This window comes from Anoplophora glabripennis, unplaced genomic scaffold, assembly GCF_000390285.2.
Source record: "Anoplophora glabripennis isolate ALB-LARVAE unplaced genomic scaffold, Agla_2.0 scaffold197, whole genome shotgun sequence".
In the NCBI taxonomy this organism is placed as follows: Eukaryota; Metazoa; Arthropoda; class Insecta; order Coleoptera; family Cerambycidae; genus Anoplophora; species Anoplophora glabripennis.
Genome location: NW_019416387.1, coordinates 69,253 through 95,492, shown reverse-complemented (window position 1 = coordinate 95,492; position 26,240 = coordinate 69,253). Strand labels below are relative to the sequence as shown.

At 34.3% G+C, this 26,240-nt stretch overlaps 1 protein-coding gene across 5 annotated transcripts in view; it reads right to left on the bottom strand.

Moving 5' to 3' along the window:
- Positions 1 to 5,206: 5,206 nt before the first annotated feature.
- Positions 5,207 to 26,240, bottom strand: part of LOC108904901 (tau-tubulin kinase homolog Asator) — a 70,210-nt gene continuing 49,176 nt past the window's right edge. For 4 of the 5 annotated variants that reach the window (XM_018707616.1, XM_018707617.1, XM_018707618.1 and 1 more), the window contains exons 11-16: positions 24,800 to 25,089; positions 21,311 to 21,815; positions 20,823 to 21,249; positions 19,344 to 19,506; positions 17,613 to 17,835; positions 5,207 to 6,004 (exon numbers count right to left, since the gene is read on the bottom strand). In XM_018707616.1, the coding sequence (XP_018563132.1) occupies positions 5,859 to 6,004; positions 17,613 to 17,835; positions 19,344 to 19,506; positions 20,823 to 21,249; positions 21,311 to 21,815; positions 24,800 to 25,089 (1,754 nt within the window). In that variant the 3' untranslated portion in view covers positions 5,207 to 5,858. The remainder of the gene's footprint in view (positions 6,005 to 17,612; positions 17,836 to 19,343; positions 19,507 to 20,822; positions 21,250 to 21,310; positions 21,816 to 24,799; positions 25,090 to 26,240) is intronic. The other variant, XM_018707620.1, reaches the window with a different exon arrangement.

Here is a 26,240-nt window from a genome sequence, read left to right as displayed (position 1 = left end):
CAAACATTTTTTTCCTCTTCCATTTTCGCCTAAAATCAACTCTTGAAAAGATACATAATTAAATAAGAAGAAAAATATGACATTTTTCGAATTTTTTTAACATATTGTGCCGCCAAAAGTTAAGCCTACGTTTTTTTTATGCGCATAGAAAAATTTTCATTTCTAGTGATATTTGAAAGCCAAAAAGCCAAAAATCTCCGTGGATATACGATTCACCCAAACCAAAACAGATACCGCCTAGTCTAAATATGATGTTGCGAAAATAAAAGAAAACAAGGGATATACCTCTATATTAGGATTATTTTGAGCTTCCGTTTCACTCTGCATCCGGTTTTAGTTGTAGAAATTATCTTCATATAGTTCATATACCTTTAGTCATCCAAGGAATGGAATGAGGAAATCCATTAATACTGAGTTATCGTTGGTCAAAGCCGCCCCTGCCATTTTACAAAGCAAATAAGCGATACCTATCTGTTTACAGGGTGCTCCAAAGTACAAAAAAAAATCATTTTCGTAGGAACTTTTTTCTGAGGGAAAATAAACGCAAAAAATAAATTACTAATATTTTTAAATTATATTTCTAAAAAATTGTCATATTAGTCCAGCTGCTAGAGGTTTTGAGATGGCATTAATTCCGAAGTGCACAATTTTATGCACGTGCCAAGCATTCTGCTGGTAGATGAGGAAAGAAAATTGTTCTGCACGGTAGCGGGATCCGGGAAAATTCGGGAAATGGTCGGAAAACTGTACAAAAAACGATTATTACGCAAACCAGCCAGAAAACACATATTTCAAAACGGCGCTGCACTAAATGTGCGACTACTCTTTCGTTTCTTGATGAAAATCCATGAAACAAAGTTTGTTCGAAAGGGGGAGCATCAAACGTTCCTTCTATGAGCTATTTAACAGGGGAAAATTATTCCTTCCTTAAGAAAACTATGTGGGGGCACCGCAATTAGAGCTCAGTTGGCAGTCGAACTTTGCGGTTTTTTACAAAGTTAATTGGGCAACCAGTCAACTAAAGCAAATTGGTCAAATATTTAGCTATCTAAAACCAAACGAAATGCGACATGCATTTTGTATGAATCGATCCCGGCAAAAATTTGCCTGTGTTTTACTTACTTCATTCATATTTTTACTTTTTAGGCTATAAGCGCTGGCTCCACTTTTTTTTTCCAGCCCGGAGAAAATATCTATATATTGTGTCTACTATGTAGGTATGTACTATATGGATTTATCTTTTAAAACCTGTTCTTTATTAATGTGACATGAAAAAATCATTATAACTATTTTCATTCAATGTTTTCAAAAGTTTGAGTAACACCCGAAAAAAGAGGTAGGAATGAAAACACCCGTAATACAGATTACCGGAGATGAATACAGCATTAATACGACAGGAAATTGTAGTTCACAACCTGATCTTTCCATATATTATACTGATTTTCTACCTGGACATTTGGGCAACGAACTCCCGATGTGAAAAAGTGTGAGTAATTCAATGTCACCTGAAATGCTGTCATCAATTTTGACAATAAGATATAAAATGTGTTGCGCAACTATAAATTATCTGATACTGTAATGCTTAAAGATAAAACGTTAGAAGTGTACAAGTCCATGAAAGAAGTTTTAGATTTTAATATCTATTATCTATGTTTAATTGTTTTCCTTTGAAAAAATATTCAGTATCGCCGAAGTTCTTAGTGAAGATGTCTCCCATGGTCTCCGCCACTGGCAGACAGATTTGTGGTTCAACTCAACACATTTTTGTCCATAAATTAGTTGTCATTATTCCAAGTTTCATCCAATCTACGTCAGACATTTTAAGAGATTTAAATAAATGTGATTTTTTGTTTAAATTTCACCGTTGATTTTTTTTTAAAACGAAGTGTTCTACGACGTGTTTATATAGGGTGTAACATTTAACGGGGTCATATTTATGTGAAAACTATCTTTGACCTTTAGAAACACATAACTTTTTTCCGAAATTCCGACGTGAAAACTGGGTTTTTAAATATTTTTCTTCGTAATTTGCATACCCCGCCGCTAGACAGCCTAGTATAACCTCGGAACAATTGCCTGCGCTAGCCGTGCACGCATACCCAATTGGGAAATGCATTGCTGTTAGATCTCATCTTTCTTAGTATGTATACTTGTTTTTTTCATAATATCACAGAAATTTAGCAATGAAGACACATAAACACCGTACCGTTACTGAACACTAAAATAAATAATTAAAAGATTATGCTTTTTAAATTTTCCGATAAAATTAAACTTGATAAAACAACTGCACTACACAAATTTTGTTTCAATTCTGGTAAAAACTAATACTTCACAAAAGTTGCAAAATTACAAATATCCGTAAACCGATACACTGTAAACTAAACTAACTGTAATAAAATGAGGTGATAACTGATAACATATCCGACCATTCTTGTTCCCCGGAATTAATATTGGCCGTTTCTTTTTTGCTCGCCTAGCATGATATTGTCATATTACATCTGGTGTATTGATATCGGTTAGTTCACTAAACTAGGTTAATGTCAGAAGTCATTAACACTGAGATTTGGAAACTAAATACAGTGCTTTGAAAAATAGTAACAATTATTTTTTATTAAAAACATAAATTGATTTAAAAAATACGTATTTCAGATCAATCACATTAGTAAATATTTTTAATTATTTTTTATGTTCATTAACTAACATTAACAAAATAACATGTCGCAGTGATACAATGTCAAACAAAATTATTTTCCATTACAAATAAGATCCACTTCTTATTTGTGGAAGAGCGAAATGGGCGGTGACTATTAGACGCCTTCATTATAGCCATCTTTCTCTATCGCACGGATTTCTATGACCTACTTTACCGCTCTCACGTAACGCCCGATGAACCATGGGGACTTTCCGACCCTGTATAAATTTTTTCTTATTTTGAAGAGTTTCTATCATTAGGTAAAGTTTAGCATGTGTAAATTAGCATCCTTTTATTACCTAATTCCCTTCCTGTTATTTTAGGGTATTTATCCATATATTTCCATAATTTACGGTTTTTAATATGTATGTAGCTTCAGTTGAAGGAAATGCACATTCATTTAGCCCCTTACGGGATGTTCAATGTGGCATTATTGCCTGAAGCTGTCCCTGTTACTTTACGAAAATAATTGGGGCGTATCCGTATCTGATAATTTAGGATTGTTGTAATTGTTTTATTGTCTGAATCCGTCTCTGCCATTTTATGAGACACTTGAGCTGTCTGCATGTCTACGATAAGGCTTAGTTTGGCGCCATAGGTGTGTCGGACTGTGTAAGGGTTAAAGTCCAAGGTTATGATTACGAAGAATACAACGGTGAAGTAAATAACTTGATAAATTTTACTAGACAAAGTCTAGTTTGTTCCGCCCGGCTAGTGAAAAACCAATGGTTAATCTATAAGGACTTATTTTATCTCTTTTCTAGTAGGGAAGTGTTTGTTCACCTAACTGTTAAGGTTTTTTATTTTATTTATTTATTTATGCCACCAAATTCATATAATGCTGTAATCTAGGAAATAAAGCACTGAACCTCCGAAATTTTTCGATCAAGTCGTATCAAGATGGGTTTTTTTGCATTCAGTTTCTAAAATTATGTCCAGAAAAATGCATTTTTTAGTCACTTCGAGAAGAGCGCCCCGAAAAAACCCCTAATGCGATTTTCGGCTTGTTTACGCGAATTTTACAGGAAAACTCCCGGAGATGATGTCCATGTCCAGGTTCCGGTACACCAGGTGTCGGGGGGTGCTCGCCGACGCCAGATTAGGAATCAGCGACCAAAAAAACCCCTAGGTGTCAAGTCTTATTGCATTTAAGAGTGAAATTCAGGAGAAGCCCGAGTCCATTCCAGGCATTATTAACCGAATTATGATTTTTTTCTAAGTGACTTTAAAAAATGCATTTTTCCGGATGCATTTTGCACTGCACAAATGCAATTTGGCCGAAAAACATAATACACAGTTGATACCTTTTTTTCACATAATTTTAGAAAGCGAATGCAAAAAACTCCTTCTTGATACTTGATCGAAAAATTTCGAAGATTTCGGCTCTTTTTGAGCTTTAGTTCCTCGACTACTAACAGATATTACCAAATAAAGGTAGACAAGGTACATTAAAAAAAATAGTGGTCAAGACCAAGAACGTCAATATCTTAAGCTAAATTTAAGGTCTAAAACTAAAGAAAAGTAATACAAGCCATATTACATGTAGTATTGTACTTTATATGAGCAAATATCTGATCAAAAGTTATTGAATATAAAAAAAGTTGGGCGTTTTATAGGATTTAATATATTTAATGATAGATTAAGATAAGAATATTTGTGACTAAAAAACATAGGTATTGTATTTTTTTGTAACGGGCAAATATTGGGTTCTTTTAGGCTTTTGTATTACTCCTACACAGAATGAGCGATTGTCATTTATTTTCAAGTTACTAATTAATTAATTAATTAATGAAAAAAATAAACAAGCGCTAATATCACTGATAAATAAAGAAAAGAATAAAGGGCCCAAATAGAATTCCTGTGGTATACCCAATGTAATTTTGACATAATTTGAAGCAAAGTAATTAACATTGTGAGCTATTGGATAAATCTGATTTTATCCATCTTAGGAGATTGCAAACAAAGTAGAATGATGAATTTTATCAAAAGCTTTAGTAAAATCAGCGAATACGGCATCTACTTCATATCTCTCATCTATACTTTCCGATACAAACTGAACATCTTGGAAAAAAACATGCTGTTCTATTATGACACTTTTCAATTTAAAAAAGACTTTGGTTATAATTGTTTCCAACAATTTACCTGGTATCGAGAGCAAAGAAATTGGTCGGTAATTTCTGGATCGCTTTGCTACCAAAATAATCTGAGAATGGATGTTATTCTTATATGATGCAGACAAACAAACAAGTGGACTCAGGTAGGGGAATTCTGTTGGTCGGTGCGGTTGTCTTCTACGTCGAGATGAAGAAAAAACGTCTCTTTTTGAATTTAGTTTAATAACTATAATAATTTATAAATACAGCACTAGGTAATAATAAAACAAAAAATGTACATTAAAACAAAAATAAAAACAATATCTTAGCAGTCTAGAAATTAATAAATAACAGTACAATTTTTATAGCTATCTTTTGCATAATATCGTTATTTATTTATACAGAGTATTCTTTATATTACTTTTTTTCTATGACTAGAACTCCATCATATGGCAAGTACCACTTTGAAAAAAAAATAATCGGTACTTGTGACTAGAATTTTGAATATCTCTCTATATCTCTTACGCCCACATGCTCCGGCAAACTCGAGCGGCGCAGACCGGTCGGGCGACAATCGCGAATCACAAACATCCAAAAGCGCCGAGAACTAACGTGTACTTGATTTTTTTTCTATTTAAAGGCACCCGCCCCGTCGCTTCGCCCCTGCCCCAGCCCTTAAGTCAACAATAAAAAAAACGAACACGTAAAAAAACAGAAATCCTCACCCATCCCCTAACTAAAAAGTCAATTCATCTAAAAAATATATTAAAAACGTTACAACTTTAAGGGAAAATCACATGTGTGTCATTAGTCACTGTCTACGTCGACCGCGACGCCACCCCGAGTTCGACGGAAGAATTATCGAAAAGTGGCTTATCTACAACCCCCTTAGCGGACGCTAGGAAGAAGGGGAAACGTCCCTCCCGTCGAACCCGGCGCGTGAGAACGAGTTTGAGTTTTAAACCAAGCTAAAAAGGCATTTTTTTTACTTTATACTCCAACATACTCCAGAAATTTCAAGATTCCGTCCCTCCGCTTGCTACTTCCGCTTATTCCTCCTCCTCCTCCTTTTGCTATGTGACCGGCCGGAACCGCCGACATCGCACTTGGGACTCTGGGGGCGGATCACCACTCGGAGGTGGCGGGGGCCCCTCTGAGGACTCGGGGGAGCTCTCGGGCGCGTCAATGAGACAGCTCGATATGCCCCTGATGCGAAGACCTGAAATTACACAAAACCCGTACAGACACCGTTTGGGCATCCGGGTCAGGAAGTGGAGAAGGTGCCACACGAACGCGAGCAGACCTGCAAAAGGAACGGCAGTGGTCAGGAGGGGGGAGAAATGGAACTAGGAACGGCTCGTGAGACGTTCTACGTCATGGAAGGTCTGTTGGCGTCAGCGTACCACGAGAGAGAGGGAAGAATACTCCTTTCTCTCTTGGTAATTATATGATTGTATGACATATGTCCCTAAAAAAACCTAGAGTCTGTCAAATTTATAATCAAATTTGTTTGATAACCCCGCACAATTCTTATGGAAAAGTGGTTTCCGTAAAATTGGCTAAATTTTTTATATGTATCTCTGCGTCTTCATGGATGCAAAGCCCAAAATCCGACGGGTTCCGAGATAAGGCCCAGTGAAGTCAGTATCATCGAGCATTGTCTCTTAACTTAAAAATTAAACTTTGTCTTAAAAAAAACGTTGATAGCTTACTGTTTTATATATAAAGAAGTATTTGCGACCTTTACTTCAAAGTCAAGGTTAAAGGAACATCTCAAGGTCAAGTCTGATTTATTAAATGATGACCCTCATTTCAACCCGGAAATGGAAAGAACGGAAAAATATAAAGGAAAAAAGAAATATACTAGAAAGGGCTTAATTGTGACTAGGTTATGGCCTTAATAATAGCGAATCTGACTACACTAGACTGAAATACAAACAAGTATATTATGATAACTTCGCGATCCGAAATCAGAATAAAAATTATACTGATCAACTTTACAACTAGGATGACTGACAGACTGACGATGACTAAGGAGTTTAAGTCCGATTTTGCAACCTCTGCGCGGTAAGATCTGGATAATGCTAATGCAAACGGCAACAGTTAGCCGTTTTTCTATTTTGGGACTTACGTATACATGATTCTGAATTCAACCAGGTCATCGACAAGTTCATATTCATATTAGTGCTGGCAAAAACCGGAAAAAAGTGAAACCGGTTAACCGGGTTCCGTAAAAACCGATTGCAGATAAAACCGGTTAATCGAATAGTTGCTAAAACCGGTTCGAATAACCCGTTACTTGAATCACCAAAACCGGATATCTGAAAATCGGTGCTTTACAAAGACAGACCGGGAGAAAAAGGTCTACAAAAATCTGGAAGTCAAATTTGTTTACGAAAAAATCGATCTCAAAAAAAAAGAAGTAGATTATCGAATAATAGGTTATTTGAATAATCGGATATTTGAAGAATCGAATAACCGAATAACCAGTTTTCGGTTTTCGTAAAAATCCGAATTATCCGAAACCGAATAACCGACTATCCAAAAAACCGATTTCAGTTGCCAGCACTAATTCATATGTAGGATTTTCAATTTCCGGGTTCCAAAGGAGAGTCATCATTTAATAAGCCTGAGTTGATCTTGAGATGTTCCTTTAACCTTCTATATACAGGGTGTTTCAGAAAGACCTCCCGTAAATACAGGGGGTGATAGTACGACAAAAAATAAGAATTTTTTGTCTTATGAACTATATGTCTATCTTCTCTTGTTTTCGAGATACAGAGCGGTAAAATAAAATTTTTTAAATAGAATTTTTACGAAAATTTCCAAACGGTGCGAAATAGTTTTATGAGGGGGTTTTTAAGGACAGCAAATACGCTGGTCTAATTTATTTTTTAACATTTCATAGAGGGCGCTAGTTACTAGCTACATTCCTATTACATTTTAGGTTCTAATTTTTTTAATGTTAGGTTTTTTACCATTCGGGTTACAATTTCTAATATACAATTTTATTTTCTAAAAATAATGTCCTCTTGTTAGAATTTCCTAATGTGGAAGGTTTTCGGGAAAAAAGGCTTTTAATTGAACTCTTACAATATTACGGTTAGAAAATAAGTGACTTTTCTCAAAGTATACTTATGTCAAAACTTATTGATGGATGTCTCATAAACAACGCATACATTCTTAGTAATATTTTAAACTCGAATTGACTTTATATCAAAATTTTAGTGACTGTAATTAGTCATTACTACAGTCACTAACAATCACTAAAATTTTGATATAAAGTTAATTAAGAGTTTAAAATATTACTGAGAATGTATGCGTTGTTTATGAGACAACCATCAATAAGTTTTGACATAAGCCTACTTTGAGAAAAGTCACTTATTTTCTTCACCGTAATATTGTAAAAGTTCAATTAAAAGCCTTTTTTCTCGAAAACCGTCCATATTAGGAAGTTCTAACAAGAGTACATTAATTTTAGATTATAAAATTGTATATTAGAAATTGAAGCCCGAATGGTAAAAAACCTAACCTTAAAAAAATTAGAACTTAAAATGTAATAGGAATGTAGCGATACTAGCGCCCTCTATGAAATATTCAAAAATAAATTAGACCAGTGTATTTGCTGTCCTTAAAAACCCCGGAATACCAAATTTCATAAAAATATTTCGCATCGTTCGGAAATTTTCGTAAAAATTCTATTTAAAAAATTTAATTTTGTCGCTCTGTATCTCGAAAACAAGAGGAGATAGATCATAAGATAAATTTTTTTTTATTTTTTGTCGTACTATCGCCCCCTGAATTTACGAGAGGTCTTTCTGAAACACCCTGTATATAAAACAGCAAGCCAACGGATTTTTTGAAACAAAGCTTAATTTTTAAGTAAAGCCAATACCCAATGATACTGACTTCAATGGACCTTATCTCGGAACCCGTGGGGTTTTGGGCTTTGCGCCCTTGAAGACATTTGTTCAGCACGCAGAGATGCATAAAAGCTGTTTTACATTGACAATTTATTGATCAATTAATTGATGAAGTCGCTTCATCAAGAAATTGGACAAGTGTAATGCACCAAATCAGCTGTCAAATAACTTCATCAATTTATTCATCAAGTTCTTGACGAATTAGAGCATGTTCTAATTTTCGTCAATTTCTTCGTGAAGTTCGGAAGTACCAACCCAACAGATTTCCAGCCTCAGATCAGTAATGAGGTTATGTTATTGGAATATGTAAATAATTGTGTGGCGTCGTGCTAGTTTTGCATTGTTTTTACTGATTTGTTACTTACAAAAACTAATATTTATATAATATGTGTCAGAACGGTACCGCTGTTGTATCACTACAATTATGAGTGGAAAGGTGACATTTTTGAAATTTATTTGCTTCTTTGATTCATTGGTAGAACTGATTCATACGTCAAAAAACTTGACAAAGTCTGTAGCAGTGTAAAACCACACTGTTTACCAATAAATTCGTGAATTAATTTATGAAGAACTTCGTCAATTTATTGATGAATAAATTATCAATGTAAAACAGCTATAACATATAAAAAATGTGGCCAATTTAACAGAAACTACTTTTCCATAAGGATTGTGCGGGGTCCGATTATAATTTGATGACCAAAATTAACTCCTATATACCTACCATCGAATTATTTTGATTAAACTGATTTGGTAAAATTAGTAAAATAAGAAATACAAGTTGTTCAAAAAATCGTTTTCAGTTTATTTTTTCGAATAATATTTTACTTTTTATCAACTTTCATTTAATTGGTAAACATTAGGTTAGTTTGACGTTTTTTTTTTTTTCAAACTGACGCCTTTAAAGTATTTGAAAAAATTTTACAAAACGTAGACTACATAAGAGTGGAATGTCTAGTATGTATTTAGTTTGAAAGTTTCAGCACTCCGAGTGAGTGGATCACAAATTATTTTTTTTAATTGAACATTGACCTCTTCACATTAAGGATTTTTCATTTAAGATAAATGTTGTATAGTTTGATTTAATAACAGTAATTATGGCATATTTACAAAATAATTTATTTTTAAACAAGGACTTACATATGTTGAGTGATTGAATGAAATATTGTGGCAGCATCACCTCATTTTTAACCCAAATATAATGACAATCCAGAATTTTATCTAGGAAATTCTGCTCTATATAATTCATATCTTTGGCAATGAACCGCTCTGAAATAATATGGAATTATATTTTAAAATTAAATAGATTTGTCAGAAACGCCGAAAATAACAGTTAATTCATTAATTAAAACTTTACTGTTACAGAAGTTACATAAATTTAAATAAATATCACATAAGTATACAGAAAAAAATACTATAATTGCGCCGTAATTAGGTGGACTTGTAAAGAATTTCCATATCTTATAGAGGGTATCCCAACATTCATGCAACAATTGTAATTTTTTTATGGATTCATCAAGCATACAGTATGGAATGGTATATCGGATAAATGGTCTTCATGGCTTTGCGAGCACCTACGCACAATTCTGTCGAAATTTTCTTTAACCGTTTAGCGTAAATGCGACTGAATTTAGTTACAACGCTTAACTTCCTCCTTCCAGGCGTAGATACTCATCGACTTATTAGCATAAACCTTAGACCCCAAAAAACCTCTAAGAAAAGACTCCAACTGCGTTAAATCGGTTGATCTGAGAGGCCAATTCTGATCACCAAAACGGGAACTTACACGAACAGGAAATGACTTATGCAGTAATTACATTGTTTCTCCAGCTGTATGGCATGTGGCACCGTCGATCTTGTTAAAACCACATGTGGTCTACATCCATATCTTGCAATTTAGGCACGAAAAATTGGATTATTAAGTCTGATGATACCTCCAGCCCAAAATCCGCACCAGACAGACACGTTGTGGGTGCATTTGTTTTTCAACAACCACTCATGAATTTTCTGAACCTCAAATGCGACAATTTTGTAGATTAAAGAAGCCATCAATATGAAAATGAGCCTCATCGCTGAAGATGACTTTCTTTGAAAAATCAGCATCCACTTATTGTTCCAAAATCCATTCAACAAACTCCATTCACTCAGCGTGGTCAGTAGGCTTCAGTTCTTAAGTCAAATGAACTTTGTAAGCATGAAAATGCAAATCTTTCGTGAGAATACGCCGTAGAGAATTTCTTGAAATGTCCAATACTTGACCACGCTGCCGAATTGATGTTCCTGGATTCTCAGCAACACTCTCACGAACTGCTTCGATGTTTTGTGTTGAACGACTTGTTGAAGAAGGACGGTTAGAGTGTTTAAGATCACTAATTGACCCAGTCTCTTCACATTGATGAAATTAAATCATTATTCCGACCATATTTTGTACGAAATTTGTGAAATGTAGTTGCCAAACCTTCATTATTTTTAAAATATTGCTCAACGAAAACGCGTTGTTCTTTCATGTAAGGGCTCCATTTTTAATAACCCTGAACTGTCAAACTGTTTTTATTTTTCGTTGGCAGCACTTTACCGCACAAATGGCGCAACATTCAAAACTTGCGTGAATTTTGGGACATCCGATATTAATCCAATTACCGCATAGTTTATGCCTTGCGGCGTAACATACCTCTAAAAAAATTTCTAGCTACACAAATGAATGACTTTTTGTAAAAATAACAAAACGAAGATTCTCTTTAACAAAATATTGGTGCCTACATCTTTTTTTTACTTTAGTTTGAACGATATTAACCTAATTTATCAAGTCTTCAAAATTTCCTAAAATTCTCATATGAAGAGGTTATATAGGACTGTTTCACGCCAACATTACACTAAATTATATTAATAATGTTGGAAACAACTACTCTTCGAACTAAAGCTCCGTGCAGGACTCAATATACAAATATTCATAAAAAAACACATACCATTTCAGTCATAAAATATTTAGATTACTTTTAAAAATTTTAGTATAATTATTATAAATTAATATGGTTGAGCTACAAAACGTTTGATAGATATTGCGGGTATAATTAAAAGATGTAGGGTTTTAGTCTAGAGAGTAGTAGCTTCCTAGAGTATCATAAGTTTCTGAAATTGCTTCATAGCATACCTATTATAGATATTGATATAAAATGACATAATGTGATTTCATCAGATGCAAATATTTAGACTTGATTTGAATTAGGTTAACACCTTTCAAAGCAAGGTAAAAGTACAAAAGTTATTAAAAAAAACATATTTTTTGCTTTGTTTGCATGTCGACGATAGCAGATACTGACAAAAATAAAGTTTATTTTTTCAATTTTTTATCTTATATCAGCGAAAATCAAAGCGTAACATGATAAGGAAACTGCAACAGAAATGTGTATTTGCCATCCAAATCCACATAAACAAAATAAATTATGAATTTGAAAAAAATGTACCAATTTTTACAATTGGGTTTTTCTGCTGAATGTAATGTAGTATGTCAATTATTGTGCATATTTACAAAAAAAATCCCAAGACGCATCGATTTTGGATTCGGAAATGACATCCTGTAACGTCCTAATTCAACCCCCTTTGAGCGGAAGTTGCAACGATTAAATTTTTAAATGGGAAGTATGGGGCTTATGATACCTCATTTCAAAGGAATTTTCATTATTTATTCAAGATTATAAGATATGGGTGCCCAACAAGTTTTCCTTGGGGACCTCCAACTTCTAGCTACGCAACTGTTTTTCTGGTAACTTACACAGGGTGTTTCAGAAAAAAGTAACTCTGGTATTATTAATAATCTACTTAATATTTGTATATTTCAACTAGATAAGTTGCAGTTACGGCTAAAATTTAAAAATTGTTGAGTACCTACGTCGCAAACTATAAGAAACTGCGAATGTTTTTAAGAAACCAGAATTAACATCAAATCGATATGCGTTAAACCCTACATCCCGTATAATCGAAAATATTATGTTCAAAATGCGAAGAAATTAATTTGGAGCAACTTTTTGAATTACTGACATTCTTTTTACTTCCTATAGCTGATTCAATATGAAAAGTATTTCTTTATATTTAATTTAATTACTAAGTACTTGTTGAAAGTAAAAATTTAAATCCATTCAAAGATGTCTGTGTCAGTGTTCAAAATATGTGGAAACACCAAGTTCTTATCTTTTTATTGTTGTGAATGTCGCGGTGTTTACTCAACGAGATATCTCCCCTTTCAAGGAAAAATTATTATAAATTAATTGCTACTGAATTATCTTTGTAATTTACGACTTCTTATTAGGCGACATCTAGATATTTTGTGTCTCTGGAATTTTTCCGCACATTTCGCTCGATTGTGTCAAACGTGTTTTAAACTGCAACCAGGTTAAAATGGTAAAATGGCAAGTGGTTTCGCATTAAAAAGGAAAACAAAACTTATCGTGCACATTTCAAGTTTTGATTAACAAACGATAATGCTGACAAAGTATTGAGTAACGTAACAATACACAACGATAAGAGTCCATTGTTTTCGACAATAATTGTTTAATTTTCGATAACAAAGTGGCACACACTGCGTGCCCAGAAAAATCGTGTTTTACGATAAAATCAATCTTGTTAATAGTTATTGAAATTATTAAATTAAGCTAATAAGAGTGCGCGCGCTAACTTCTGTCATTTACTGTTAAAGACTCAATAAACCACTGGTAGTGACGTCACTAGGTGATGACGTATTAGATGTGAGACCTTCTAAGTAGGAATGATACAGTTCGTTTGGATATAACCTATTTAATGAGACGTGCTCAGAGTTGAAGAGACACTATTAAATTTTAAACAGAGAATTTTAACATGTTTCTCTGGATTCAGTTCAAGTTAAGACCAAGACTGCCAATTGAACTGAAGACTGTGATAGCGCTTGGTATATTTAGTTTTAGGTGACAGAGACATGAAAAAAATACGGTGCCTTTAGAAAATGTGCATCGTTCATCAGTTCATCTCAGGCGTTATTATGGATCGAAGCATCCAAAGAGATTTAAAAAATCGGTCAAATAGTACGATATTTGTTGAGTTAGAATTCCAACAAAAGAATAAGCCAATGAAGTAACTGCTAAACACATTATGCACTGCAAGCTGCTACGAGTGCCACGCCGCCAATGGCTTTCTACGTACCACGGGTGTCGAAGTCAAATGCATACAGTAAATCGAATCTTACAGAAGCTGTACGTGATATTTGTTACGTGAACAAATTTTTATGTTCAGATTGTGTAATATTCCGATGTGTGTGGCGTTACTAAAAAGTTTCGTCACGTGCTACGAGTAAAGGAAGAAACTGATATGGATGAACCTAATTAGGAAAAATTGTAGATTACTAGACGAAAATATATACGTGGATTTATAAGTTGCGCTATCTAAAAAAAATTATAGAATAAAACAAGTCTTACAGTGCATTCGAACGCTTGATAAAGCAAAATTAATCGCACTTTTCATTGATAAACGTATGTATTTGAAGGATACCAAAATAAAAGCTATTTTAACGATACAGAAATAAATTAGCCTTTCACTCACAACAAAATAAGATGTTGGTAAACTTACTTCAATTAAAAATAATTCAAATCTTTTAAATAAATAATTTATTTAAGATATTTAAATTATGTTTAAAAATTTATTAGTGACGCCATCGACTTTGCACTCAAATGTCAAACTCTAGTTTTTACTGTTATGTTTTAAGTTTTTACATTTTTACAACTGGTGCGTATTAATTAACCATGTACTTCACTTAATAAAAGTGATATTGACATTGAAAAACAAATCCACAGTTATTTTAGCTGACGCAACTTACAGGGTGTCTCAAATTACCGGAAAGAGAACTTATTCCCTTATGCAGCTCTGTATATGCAGAAAACAGAAATATAAATAAAAATGTATATGCTAGGGTCGTCGCTGAGAAATAAATCTATAATAAAAAAAAAGCATTGAATTCGAGGCCCATTTTTAGTGGCGCTTTAATTCTACGGCCCGTGTCCTTCAAATTTGTTTGATCAAAATAATTTGATGTCGCCATCAAAAATTAACTTTCATACTACCGAATTAATTTGGTCAAATTGATACAATAAATAAAAATTACCTCAAATAAGAATGACCTCAAAAACAGTCAGTTTATTTTTTTCGAATAATATTTTGTTTTCTACCCACCTTTCATTTAATTGGAAAGCAGAAAACGTACGGAGAACTATTAATAAAAAGAGTTTGTTTGATTTTATCAAAATCGTGAAGTAAAATGACAAATTAATCTTCAAATTAATTTCATCCAACAAAGAGTGGCCGCAAAAAAAAGCCATTTTTTCGCCTGTTTTTGAGACTTTGACAGAGGCGACAGGGAAAATCCTAAAAATATTCTAAAAATATCCAAAAACAATGAAAATGAGCATCACTTTCAGTTTTTCGAAAATTTTCGAAAATCACCCTTATTTAGGCGTTGAAAAGACAAAAAAGTGAACAAATTAAAAATCATCAACAGTTGTAAAACTCCAAATATTTCTATGTTATCAAAATAATATGAACGTGAAAATATCTAATTTCGTATTTGATTCGGTATTGTCCGGATTGAAAATCAACCCATAATACCCCTAAAGGGATTAAGCCATCCCCTAAACGTCAAACAATGCAAAAAATATATTAAGTTACAATTTTTTTTCTATTTCTTTTATACGTATACGATTGAACTTAGGGATGGTTTTACCCTCATTTAGGAATATTTTCCTTCGAATCTAGTGATTGTAGGTTATTAACGGTTCAATTATCACGTATAAAAGAAAAAGGAAACAAATGTAACTTTTAATATATTTTTTGCATTTTTAGGCGTTTAGAGGATGATTCCACCCCTTTAGGGATATCCGGGTTGATTTTCAATCCGGACAAGACCGTATCAAATACGAAATTAGATATTTTCACGTTCATTATATTATTTTGATAACAACATAGAAATATTTGGGGTTTTACAAATGTTGAAATATTGATGATTCTTAATTTGTTCACTTTTTTTTGTCTTTTCAACCCCTAAATAAGGGTGATTTTCGAAAATTTTCGAAAAACTGAAAGTGATGCTCATTTTCATTTTTCATGACCGAGTTTTTGCATTTTAGAATATTTTTCGGATTTTTCCTGTCGCCTCTGTCAAAGTCTCAAAAACAGACGGATTTTGCGGTCACTCTTTGATAGTCTGGTACGGGCCTAATGCGAAGTGTGTACAAGGTGATTCACAAATGCTGACCAAAAATGAAATCTCGTATTCTTTGGTGAATTTTAAGAGGAGTCTTTCCTATAAGGTTTCTATTTAGGACGCTTGGTTGAAACAATACAGGGTGTTAAACTTCAAAAAATATTTTAAATTTTTTTAAATAATTCAAAAACTAGTAAGTGTGAAATAATTTGAAATTGAGCACATGTATTTATGTAAACATTATCCAAAATCTGAGGGCTTTTCCTAAAATTTACATGCTCCAGTAGCGCTGATACAGGGTATCGGTGGCATATTTTTTAAATAAAATAGTACGCCACTGCTTTACGGTAACAACCATATTTTCGAATTCGTCTTTCAATTTTCTACGAATTACTACTCTCTTATGTTTTTCGAAAAATGCCTGATTTCGAGTAAAACTTAAAAAACGAACTGAGAACACACTTCGATATTCGAATACATTTATAATGCTTTTTAAAATTATATAGTGGGCTGCGTTAGCAACTTTGACATTCTGAGCAGTGAGAAGAAAGAATAAATAATGCTTTTCGTCAGATTCTAACAAAAATGAATTTCGAACAAATTACATTTTCGTTACTAAAAATTATTTATTATATTTTTAAGACATAACAGAGTAGTAATTTGGAGAAAATTGAAAGACGAATTCGAAAATATCGTGGTTGTTACTGTAAAGCAGTGGCGTACTATTTTATTTACAAAAATATGCCACCGATACCCTGTATCTCCGCCACTGGAGCATGTAAATTTTAGGAAAAGCCCTCAGATTTTGGAAAATGTTTACATAAATAAATGTGTCCAATTTAAAATTATTTCACTCACTAATTTTTAAATTATTTAAAAAAATTAAAAATATTTTTTGAACTTTTAACACCCTGTATCTTTTTAAGGAAGCGTCCTAGATAAAAACATTATAGGAAAGACTCCCCTTAAAATTCACCCAAGAATACGAGGTTTCATTTTTGGTCACCATTTGTGAATCACCCTGTATAAGGTATCCCAAAAACTTATATTCTACACTAGCCCTTATACAAAACATTATAAAAAAAACTATAATTCACTATTGCCAGGCAGCTTGGAAGCCAAAAGAAAAAGCAAGTTAAAGGAGAAAAATATGCAAAAATTAGTGGGCGAATGAGATGCGAAAGTTTCTAGTTATGTCACAATGACAGTTTTCTTACTCACTTTTACAAAATAGTATATTCGGTTCTTGCAATATCAGTGGAGATATATTATTATTATAACTATATTATATTTAATTGACTCCCTCCAAATATTAAAAATGTATTGTTTTGTTTTCAATTTTTAATTTCTGATAGGTTTTTCTTCTTCAAAAAATATTTTTTTTTATAAAATGTTTGAAATATCAAAATTGACTGGTTTTATAACCTCACTTCTTGCTTTAAAACATAACTTCGTTCATTTTTAATATTTTTTTTCTGTTACGTACAGTTTTTGAAATATAATATTTTTCAAATTTTCATTCATATCTACAAACATTGACGTCTGAAATATCAACAAGCGATTATTTTCATAACCTCACTTTATGCTTAAAATAAAAAATCTAGACGAACATCTCAAATTCTCTCTTAAAAAAACACCCGGGGGCAACGGACTGGCACTTGGCCCCCTCGCCCCCTCCGACTTACCGCTGCTCGAGTGCCTTTTGAAGCGCAGTTTGAGCTGGCTGGGATCCGTCACGTACTTCTCACCCTGGCGGCGCCTGCGTAGGCCGGGCGTCAGTTCGCCCCCCGACCAGGACATACACTTGGCCAGCCGCTGGCCGCCCGCTCCCCCTCCTCCTCCGCCCACCGCAACCGGGATCTTTGAGATGCGGCCGACCACGCCGCCCCCGTCCAGCGCGGGCGACGTCTGGAAAAGCAACGGGGGAGAGGCCCCCGCTCTAGCGATGAATGGCTCACAAGGGATTATTTACAAGATGGTGGTTTTAGTTCAGATGGGGGGTTAGCGGGGAAGTATAGCGCCCGTCACGTAACCCCAAAAAAATATCCCACAAGATTTTTCATTAACACCAAAATGTATATGTTCGAAAAGATATGTCGAAAAATAAAAGTGCCGGAAAGGCGAAGAAATTGATGTGAAGTATGTTGAATTCGATAAAAAAAGATAATGAAAAGAAACTGATGTTAAACGGAAAATAATGAAATAAAAATGAAAGAAATTAGTGTAACAAAGAGGACGAGAATAGTGTACATGGCAAACTCATATATTAATGAAGAATATTAAACGGATGAAACGAAAAACAGAATGAAGTTGATGTTAAGCAGAAAGGAATGGAATAAAAAATCAAGGAATTAAAGTAGAGATGAAATAGAACAAATGAAGAAAAGGGATACCACAAAGACGATGAAAGTAAAAAATAATTTAAAGTGAAGATTAAACACAGAGAAGAGAAATAGAAATTAATGTGAAACATGAGAGTCCGTGGAAAGAATGATGTGAAGTACCTAAATTAAAAAAAATAATGAAGAAAATGAAAGAGGTGAAACAGTGATATAGAAATATAAACAGAAGTATTAGAAAGAGAAAAGAAATAAATAAAATTAAAATAATAAATAAAATTAATAAAGACAAGGAAAATAATGTGGATTATGCTAACCTTGAAGGAAAATAATGAATAAAGTATAGAGGTGAAACGAGAGAATTGAAAGAAAAAACTGATGTTAAACAAAAGGAATGAATCTGAAGTAGAGGGCCAAATAGAGAGGATAAATGAGATACAAATTAAGAAAATGAATACTACAAAAACGAAGAAAATGATATGAAATGTTAAATTTAAAAAAAATTATGATAGATGTAAAAGAGGGATAAAACAGAATCAATTGATGTGAAACAGAAAGGTGTGGGTAAAAAATTGGAAAAAATAAATGTAGAATTTATTGCCATTGTGACAGAAAAAGTTTAAGTTTGTGAAAGTGAAGATAAAGTAGGACAAAAATGAACAAACTAATACAAAAATGAAAACTGAAGATATAATGAAGAATAGTGTGGGAAGTGAAAGAATGAGGAAATGGCGAACGTGAAATACAAAATTTTAAAAATCCATATGAAGTATGTCCAGTATAACTTTAAAACGATCTTATATTTTTTTGAGGTTACAGACTCAAAAAGCAGCTATTTTTAATTCAGAAATGAAGTGGATAGAGCTGTAGTTTTTCCCCACTTTTCCCATGATTTGGTGACTGAAAATATTGATAAGCAACTTTTCCTTATAAATATTTTAAGAATTGATTCTACTTCTGTTACAATTTGAAAAATGCGAGCTCCATCCAGATTATTTCCGAATTTCCCAACTCCACCTCCGATTAGCTCATTATGATTTAGTGGGTGAGTCTTCCAGCTCTACTTTTTCCACTTACCGACGACTCCCTCAGGATCTGGCTGGCGTTGTCGACGCCGCTGTCCTCGTCGTCCTGTTCTTGGCGCTGTTTATCCTTTAACGTTGGATTTTCTGTGGCGTCGAAATACTCTGATTGCTCGTCGATGCCCGGGCTCAAGCCATTGGCTATCGAACGCTTTTCTCTACGAGGAAAATAAAAATGAAACAAAATAAGTGTTTTGTGAACAATTAGAAACGATTTGATGTGCAACTGGAAGGAGTGGGTGGGAAAGTTGAGAGAAGCATAATTTTTTTACGTGAAATTCATAAAAAAAATCATGTGGAAGATAAAAAAAATTAAGAAAGTGAAACAGAATAGAAACGAAAACTATGTGAAACAGAAAGGAATGGATGAAAAATATGTATTTATGAAAAATTGATATGTATCAAAACAGGTTAAGCCTGAAAAAAAAAAATAATGGACAAAGTGAATTCGCGAGAAATAAACAGAAATTGATGTTACACAAGAATGTTTGACGTAAGTTTGAGGAAAGTGAAGAAATGTCGAAGTGGAATAAAAATGAATGTGAAATGTGACAAAAATAGATGTGAAAGGAAAACTAAAATAATTTATAAATAAACCAATACAAAAATCAAACAATGAAGACAAAGATCGAGCGTTTTTCTTTGCAAAATATGAATGAAACAAAACATGTATTTTGTGAATACCTTTGAAAATAATTTGATGTGAAACTGAGGGGAGCGTAAAGTTGATATATAATCTTTTTATGTGAAATTCATTAAAAACGATGTGGAAGAAAAAGTTGAAGAAAGTGAAACAAAGACTATAGAGAAAAACTGATGTGAAGCAGAACGTATTGGATGAAAATTAGAAATATTGATGTGAAATTCGTAAAAAATCGATATGGAAAAAAAGAAGAAGGGCAAAATTGACATTGAACGTAAGGGTCGGTGTAAGTAAAGGCAAAATAGAATAAAAAAAAATAATATGAAATGTAAAAAATGGATGTGCAAGAATAACTGAAAAAATGTAAAAACAATCTAATAGAAAACTGATCCACTGTTGATGAATACAGGCTAAACAAAAGACACGAAGAAAATTAGTGCCACAGAGATAAAGGTGATGTGAAAGATGCTAAATCTGAAGAAAAAATAATTAATATAAGGAGTTTATGGAAAAAATTGATGTGACAGAAAAAATAATAGGCAAAATTAATGTAAATTTGAGAAAAGATAAAAGAGGTGAAAACGAAGTGGAATAACAATGAATGTGAAATGTGAAAAAAATTGATGTGAAAGAAAAACTGAAATAATTTATGAAAAAAACATAATGAAAATGGAACACTGATGATTAATAGATGCTGAATAAAAAAATGAAGACAGCGAAATGACAATGAAACTAGAAGCCTGAAGATACGGAAGAAAAATGAACTGAAATAAAGTAGACGTGAATCTAGTTGATTTGGTGGATGTGCAAAAGCTAGAAATTGTGACTTACTTCACTTCTGGAATGCTAGTAGTGGACACAAAGGTGACGTTGGGGTTGGTGCCGAGGTCGACGGCCGGCGAACACCTCACCCTCTGCTTGCCTTCCGCGTCTAGGTGACCCCTATCGGGAGTCACCTTTCCCTCCTCTTGCTCCTCGTTCTTGTCATTCTGCTGCTTGCACGGCGTACTCGAACTAGAGTCCGAGTCGCCCAAGTTGTTCTTTATAATCTCCAGCGGTTTGGAGATCGCCTTCTGCGAATTGCTACGGCTGAGCGACTCCACAGGCTCGAAGTTGAGGCTAGACTTGCGGTGCAACCGCTTCCGGTTCTTCTCCAGGCTGTTGTCCCTGGACTTGCCGCGAGAGATCTTTTGGTCGGTCTCGGTGCTGCTGGACTCCGTTTCCGGTTTCTTCTTTATCCTTATCGCGGTGTCCGAACCTGAGTTTGAACACCACAAAGTAAACAAAGAACAAGGAAAACGATAATATGGCTTTTTTACCCGTCTGTTTGTCGCTGGTAGCAACAGTCTCAGCATCCACCGTCTCGACACTCGCGGGAATCCCGTCGTCCTCTCCAGCGTGTTTCAAGTCGCACTGCGTCTCCTGGTCGGCCTCTCCGTCCATCCACACCACGTTCACCACCTTCTCTACTTCTCTGTCGGATTTCTCCAACGCCTCTGGGGCGAAAGTGATCTGTTCCCTCTTGGGGCTGGCCAGCGGCTCCCCTTGTTCGTTTCTCTCCTTGCTGCTCTGTTTTAAAATGCTCTTGGTCCGCTCGATCTTCTTCTTGGGTGGCGGGGGTGATTCTTTGATTTGTGCTTCGTCCTCCTCCTGTTTGGCGTCGTCGTCCTGGTCGGCTGCGGGCAGCAGGCCGTTCCTGGGAGACAAAGGAGCCGCCCTGTCGGGCGGTGACAGGCTCTGTGGCCTAGGAACGTTGTCTTTGGTAGGGGGCGAGGCTGGGGGTGGTTCTTTTGGCACTACTCTAATCTCCAACTTGCCGGCGACCTAAAAGAAGAATAATTTGTGACATATTCAAATCGAAAAATGAAAAACTCCAGGTGGAGTTGTGTTTCGTTGACACAGTCATATGTACGGCTGTCAGAGAGAGCCGCAAGTCAATGGCGTGCTAAGCGGGTCAACCGAGACATGCGCGAGCTGCTGCCTCATAATGCTTTTCACGTTCAGTATACTGTCGCTTTGTTATCGTGCGGATGTTACGTAATGTATCCGTTGGTGTTTATGGTATCGTAGACAACTTAAATTGTTGCTTTTTAATAAATAATGCGTACGCCTATGTCCCGCGGCTCAGTTCTAACAGCCCTAATCATAAGTTACAAAGTAAAATACGTGACGTTCGTTAGTCAACAGGGCTCGAGATAAAATGTAATTGTAAAAACCACTTTGCATTAATGTTTTGCTATTTACTGCAGAAATATCGAAAATTGTTATTATCTCAAAAGTTATACCTCCTAATAAATGTTTACAGAAGGTTTTATTTGTAGATAAAAGACTGTTATTGCGATTATACAATGTTATTTAAAAAACCCTGATTTATTATTACGTATTTTTAAAAATGACACCGCTGCCCCCACATTTACGCCATTGGTTATTTTATTTTCTCGGCAATATCATTAAATTATGTGCCGATTCGAGTTGCCGTACACCATCAATTTTAAAGTTTTTTATTTGAAGTCATTTCAAAATTATTAAAATATATCAAACTTTATAGATTTTATAGAGGTCCACAGAGTCGTACCTGCGTAAATAAGCAAACCTAAAAAAATTTATTAAAACATTTTTCTATACGTTGCCGTTGGCCAAACGAAGTTTTAAATCCATCAGTTGTCATGAGATTACTCTAAACATGTTAGTTACGCCATCATGTTTTATCCGCATGTCACACAGAATCTCAGATTTGTAATATTAAAAAAAAAACACACTTTTAGAAATAACTGTTTACGAAAACATTTGTGAAATTATTAACTTGTCATTGCTGTACTTAATAAATAATAAATAAAAGTTACAGTGAAGATATTAAAATTAAAACAAATTTATACGAATTATCGTTTACAAATATTTTTAATTCTATACAAGAGATGGCACCTTGAAATCTTGAAATCAATGTATGATAATTGGGCCAAATATTTCTGTCCATAGTTGCTGCAGTTGCCTTGTATATATTTTTGAAATGTTTAGAAATAATCTAGTAGTGAATATAATTATGTAGATTGTAGATATTGAAAATATTAGAAATCTCATAGAGGTTCTTAGTTAATAATTAGAAAACAATTAGAGGCGATTAGGAAACTATATCCTTACGTATTTTAAGGCACTGATGAATTCAATTCAGTAGTCTGATTTAGGTATTCCATAGATCCCAAGCTTTCATAAAACCACCTCCAAATCCACGATTACCTCTCGTTAACATCACATAGGCATATAGGAATTTGCACAATTTAGGGGTGATCTTTCTCTCAAAATTGGTGGGTGATGAAGCAATTCCAACTTTGGATTCGAGTTTAATACGCCAAAATACACAGAAATCAGTAGATTTGGTTCGACTGAAAGGCCCTTTTTTTGTGTGCACAAAATAATGGCTGTTTGCTGCTGCGCTGATTCGTGACGTCATTTAGGGCGATCGAAATCAAGAAGAATGACAGGGACAGGACGGCCTAGCAGCATTTTGTTTCTAGGTTCCCTGCACGCGTGTTTCTTTAGAATAGGTTCTGTCTTGTGTTTTCGGTCGCACTAAATGACGTCACAATGCGTTCTTGATCACATTTTACATTATTTTAAACATCTATAATTAATTTGTAGTATTAAGCAAGTTAATTTTTTATCACTGTTGTTGTCGGTTAGAGACTACCTACAAATCTATGCAGTTCTAAAAGAAATTAAATGTTCATGCGAGGTATTAACCGGTGGCGAGGATATCGGAACACACCGTCAATAAGACTATCAGAATTTACATGTTATTGAGTATTCTGGAAATTCGGTAAGTTCATCTGAAGGAGAAAAGTTATTTTCCGTTTTATTCGAAAACAAATCATTTTCGAATTATTTATTTATTTTGAAATAAACTTATCGCACAGTTGAATAAAACGAAAATGCAAAAAAACATTTACAGAAATGTTTTACTACCAATACGATTTTTAAAATTTAAAATTGTATTTACAACAAAAAAATTCCCATACTTTTTTTGGAACGAACAGTTTTCGATTTATTTTATTTTTATTCAACTGTGCAGTATTTTAGATTAATAGAAACAATAACATGAAAATTCCCCTTTTTATAAATTAAATGGAAGATGCATTTTTTCTCTAAAAAACAATGGAATGAACATATTAAATTTACAAAATTTTCAGTGGCGTCGAAATTCCGAAGTTCTTAATGGCGCTACCTCTCCGTATCTCCGCTTCTGGTTGATATAATTGTATGCAAATTATTTTTTGTACTCCACATAAATACATCCTGTAAAACTCCTAAAGTCAAACTATGCCTATTTCACGTTTAATACGCGTTGTGTAAACGTTTTAGAAATGTTTATATCAACAATCTTGTTTCATAAAAAATGTTTTGTAAATATTCTTTTAGCTTCTGTAAAACATAATATGGGATCGTTTCGTGTTTTTATTACATCTTAATTTCTGGGATGAAACACGCCGGGTCAAATAATTTTATAGACGTATGCCCACACCAAAACTCAAAAACAAAGTTAAATTTAAACAGCCATGACCTTCAAAATATCCATTGTTCCGATAAAATAGATCGAACGGCCTTTCATTCCGCAAATACAAACGTATCTATACTAAAACTCAAACACCAAGTTAAATATAAACAGCCTTGACCTTGACCTTGAAAATATCAACGGTCCCGACAACGTACCGAATAGTCCTTCATCCCTGCCTGCCCTCCCCTAAATGACCTTGACCTTGACCTTGAAAATTGCCAGCGTCGCAGCCCCTCCTACTTAAATCACTACGTCTTACCTCCTGGAGTCCCTCGTCGCCGTTCTGTTCCGCCTCCCCGTTGCTCCTGGCCTCCTCCTGGTTGTCCACCAGGTTGAGGGTGGGCAGGCTGCCCCACTTGTTGGACTGTTCAGCGGGCGTTTTGGCGGCGTCCACCTCCTCGCTCTGCACGTGCTTAGAGGCCACGTTTCGCATCACGTCTACCTTGAAGATGAGGTCGTCGAACGCCGCCTGCTGCAGCAGGGGCGGCTTCAGGCTGGAGCGCACGCAGGGGCCCAGGCAGGGCGTCGACCAGGCCCTGGGCAGGCCGCCTGCAAGAAGAGGAACGTGTGATATCGGAACTATCTTATATGGCTCGTAAGGTGACGAAATAAGTCGTAAGATCTAAGGGCTCGAGCACCTAGAGCGAATTTTCTTTTAGATGTATCGAATTGAGAGAGGCATCTTCATTTATAGGAGGTGTACACTGTGTAACATAGATAATATTTGTCACAAAATTATTTTTTTACTATTTTACCATAACTTTTCCCATATTTCACTTATGCGAAAAAGAGATGGAAAATTTATCGTAACTTTGTTATTTGTTTCCTTTATTATTCTTTAATTAACCTTTTAACATCAAGTAGTTTAATTTTCCCAAATATTATTACAAATAAAAAATTATGATCCATTTCCAGAATTAGCAATAGTAAGTGTATCCGATTTGAAAAAATCTCAAACGGAAAAAGGTTACGGAAAAATATTAATTTAAAAAAATAATAATAAATAATAGGTTATGTAACTCCTCTGCGTTTTCAAAACAGTTTCAAAAGAATATGTTCCATTTATACTTATAGTTTTCAGGTAGGCTGTATTTTTACTATTATTTGCGCCTAAAGAAGTTCAAAGTTTCGGCGCCTATGGCAACGTGAATGGAGTACAATGTCGTTATTCTAATAGTCCAGATGTTGATTTATTTTTCCACTTACGTCACAAGTTTATATATTTTTTTTACTCGTGTTCGGCCTGAAGAGTTATTAGTTCTTGATGTTGGGAATATCAAGTTTTCGTTCAAACTTTTTTGTTTCTCATAAATTTGGATAATTTTTAGGGTAAAAGCTGTTAATGTAGGTATTCAATTTACCGATAGCTATTTTTGTGGCCTGTGGACAAAGCGCCCTCTATAGTCTTGGTACCCAAAAAGATGTGCAGGTCTTATTTTTTATTTTTGTTGATATTTTTAAGAATTTTGTAAGTTTGTGTTTTAAGTGAAAAAGGTATACTCGATTATTATCGATACAATGAACTGTTTTCGAGACAAACGCGTTTATCGATAAATAAATACATGAAAGTCACTGGTACATACTTTATGAAGCAAAATAAATGTAGGTATGTCAGTCGGCATTTGATGTATATATTATTTATTACTATTGTGCCGAAAATACAGTGCGTATGATATTTGTTGAGATAGAATTCCAAGAAG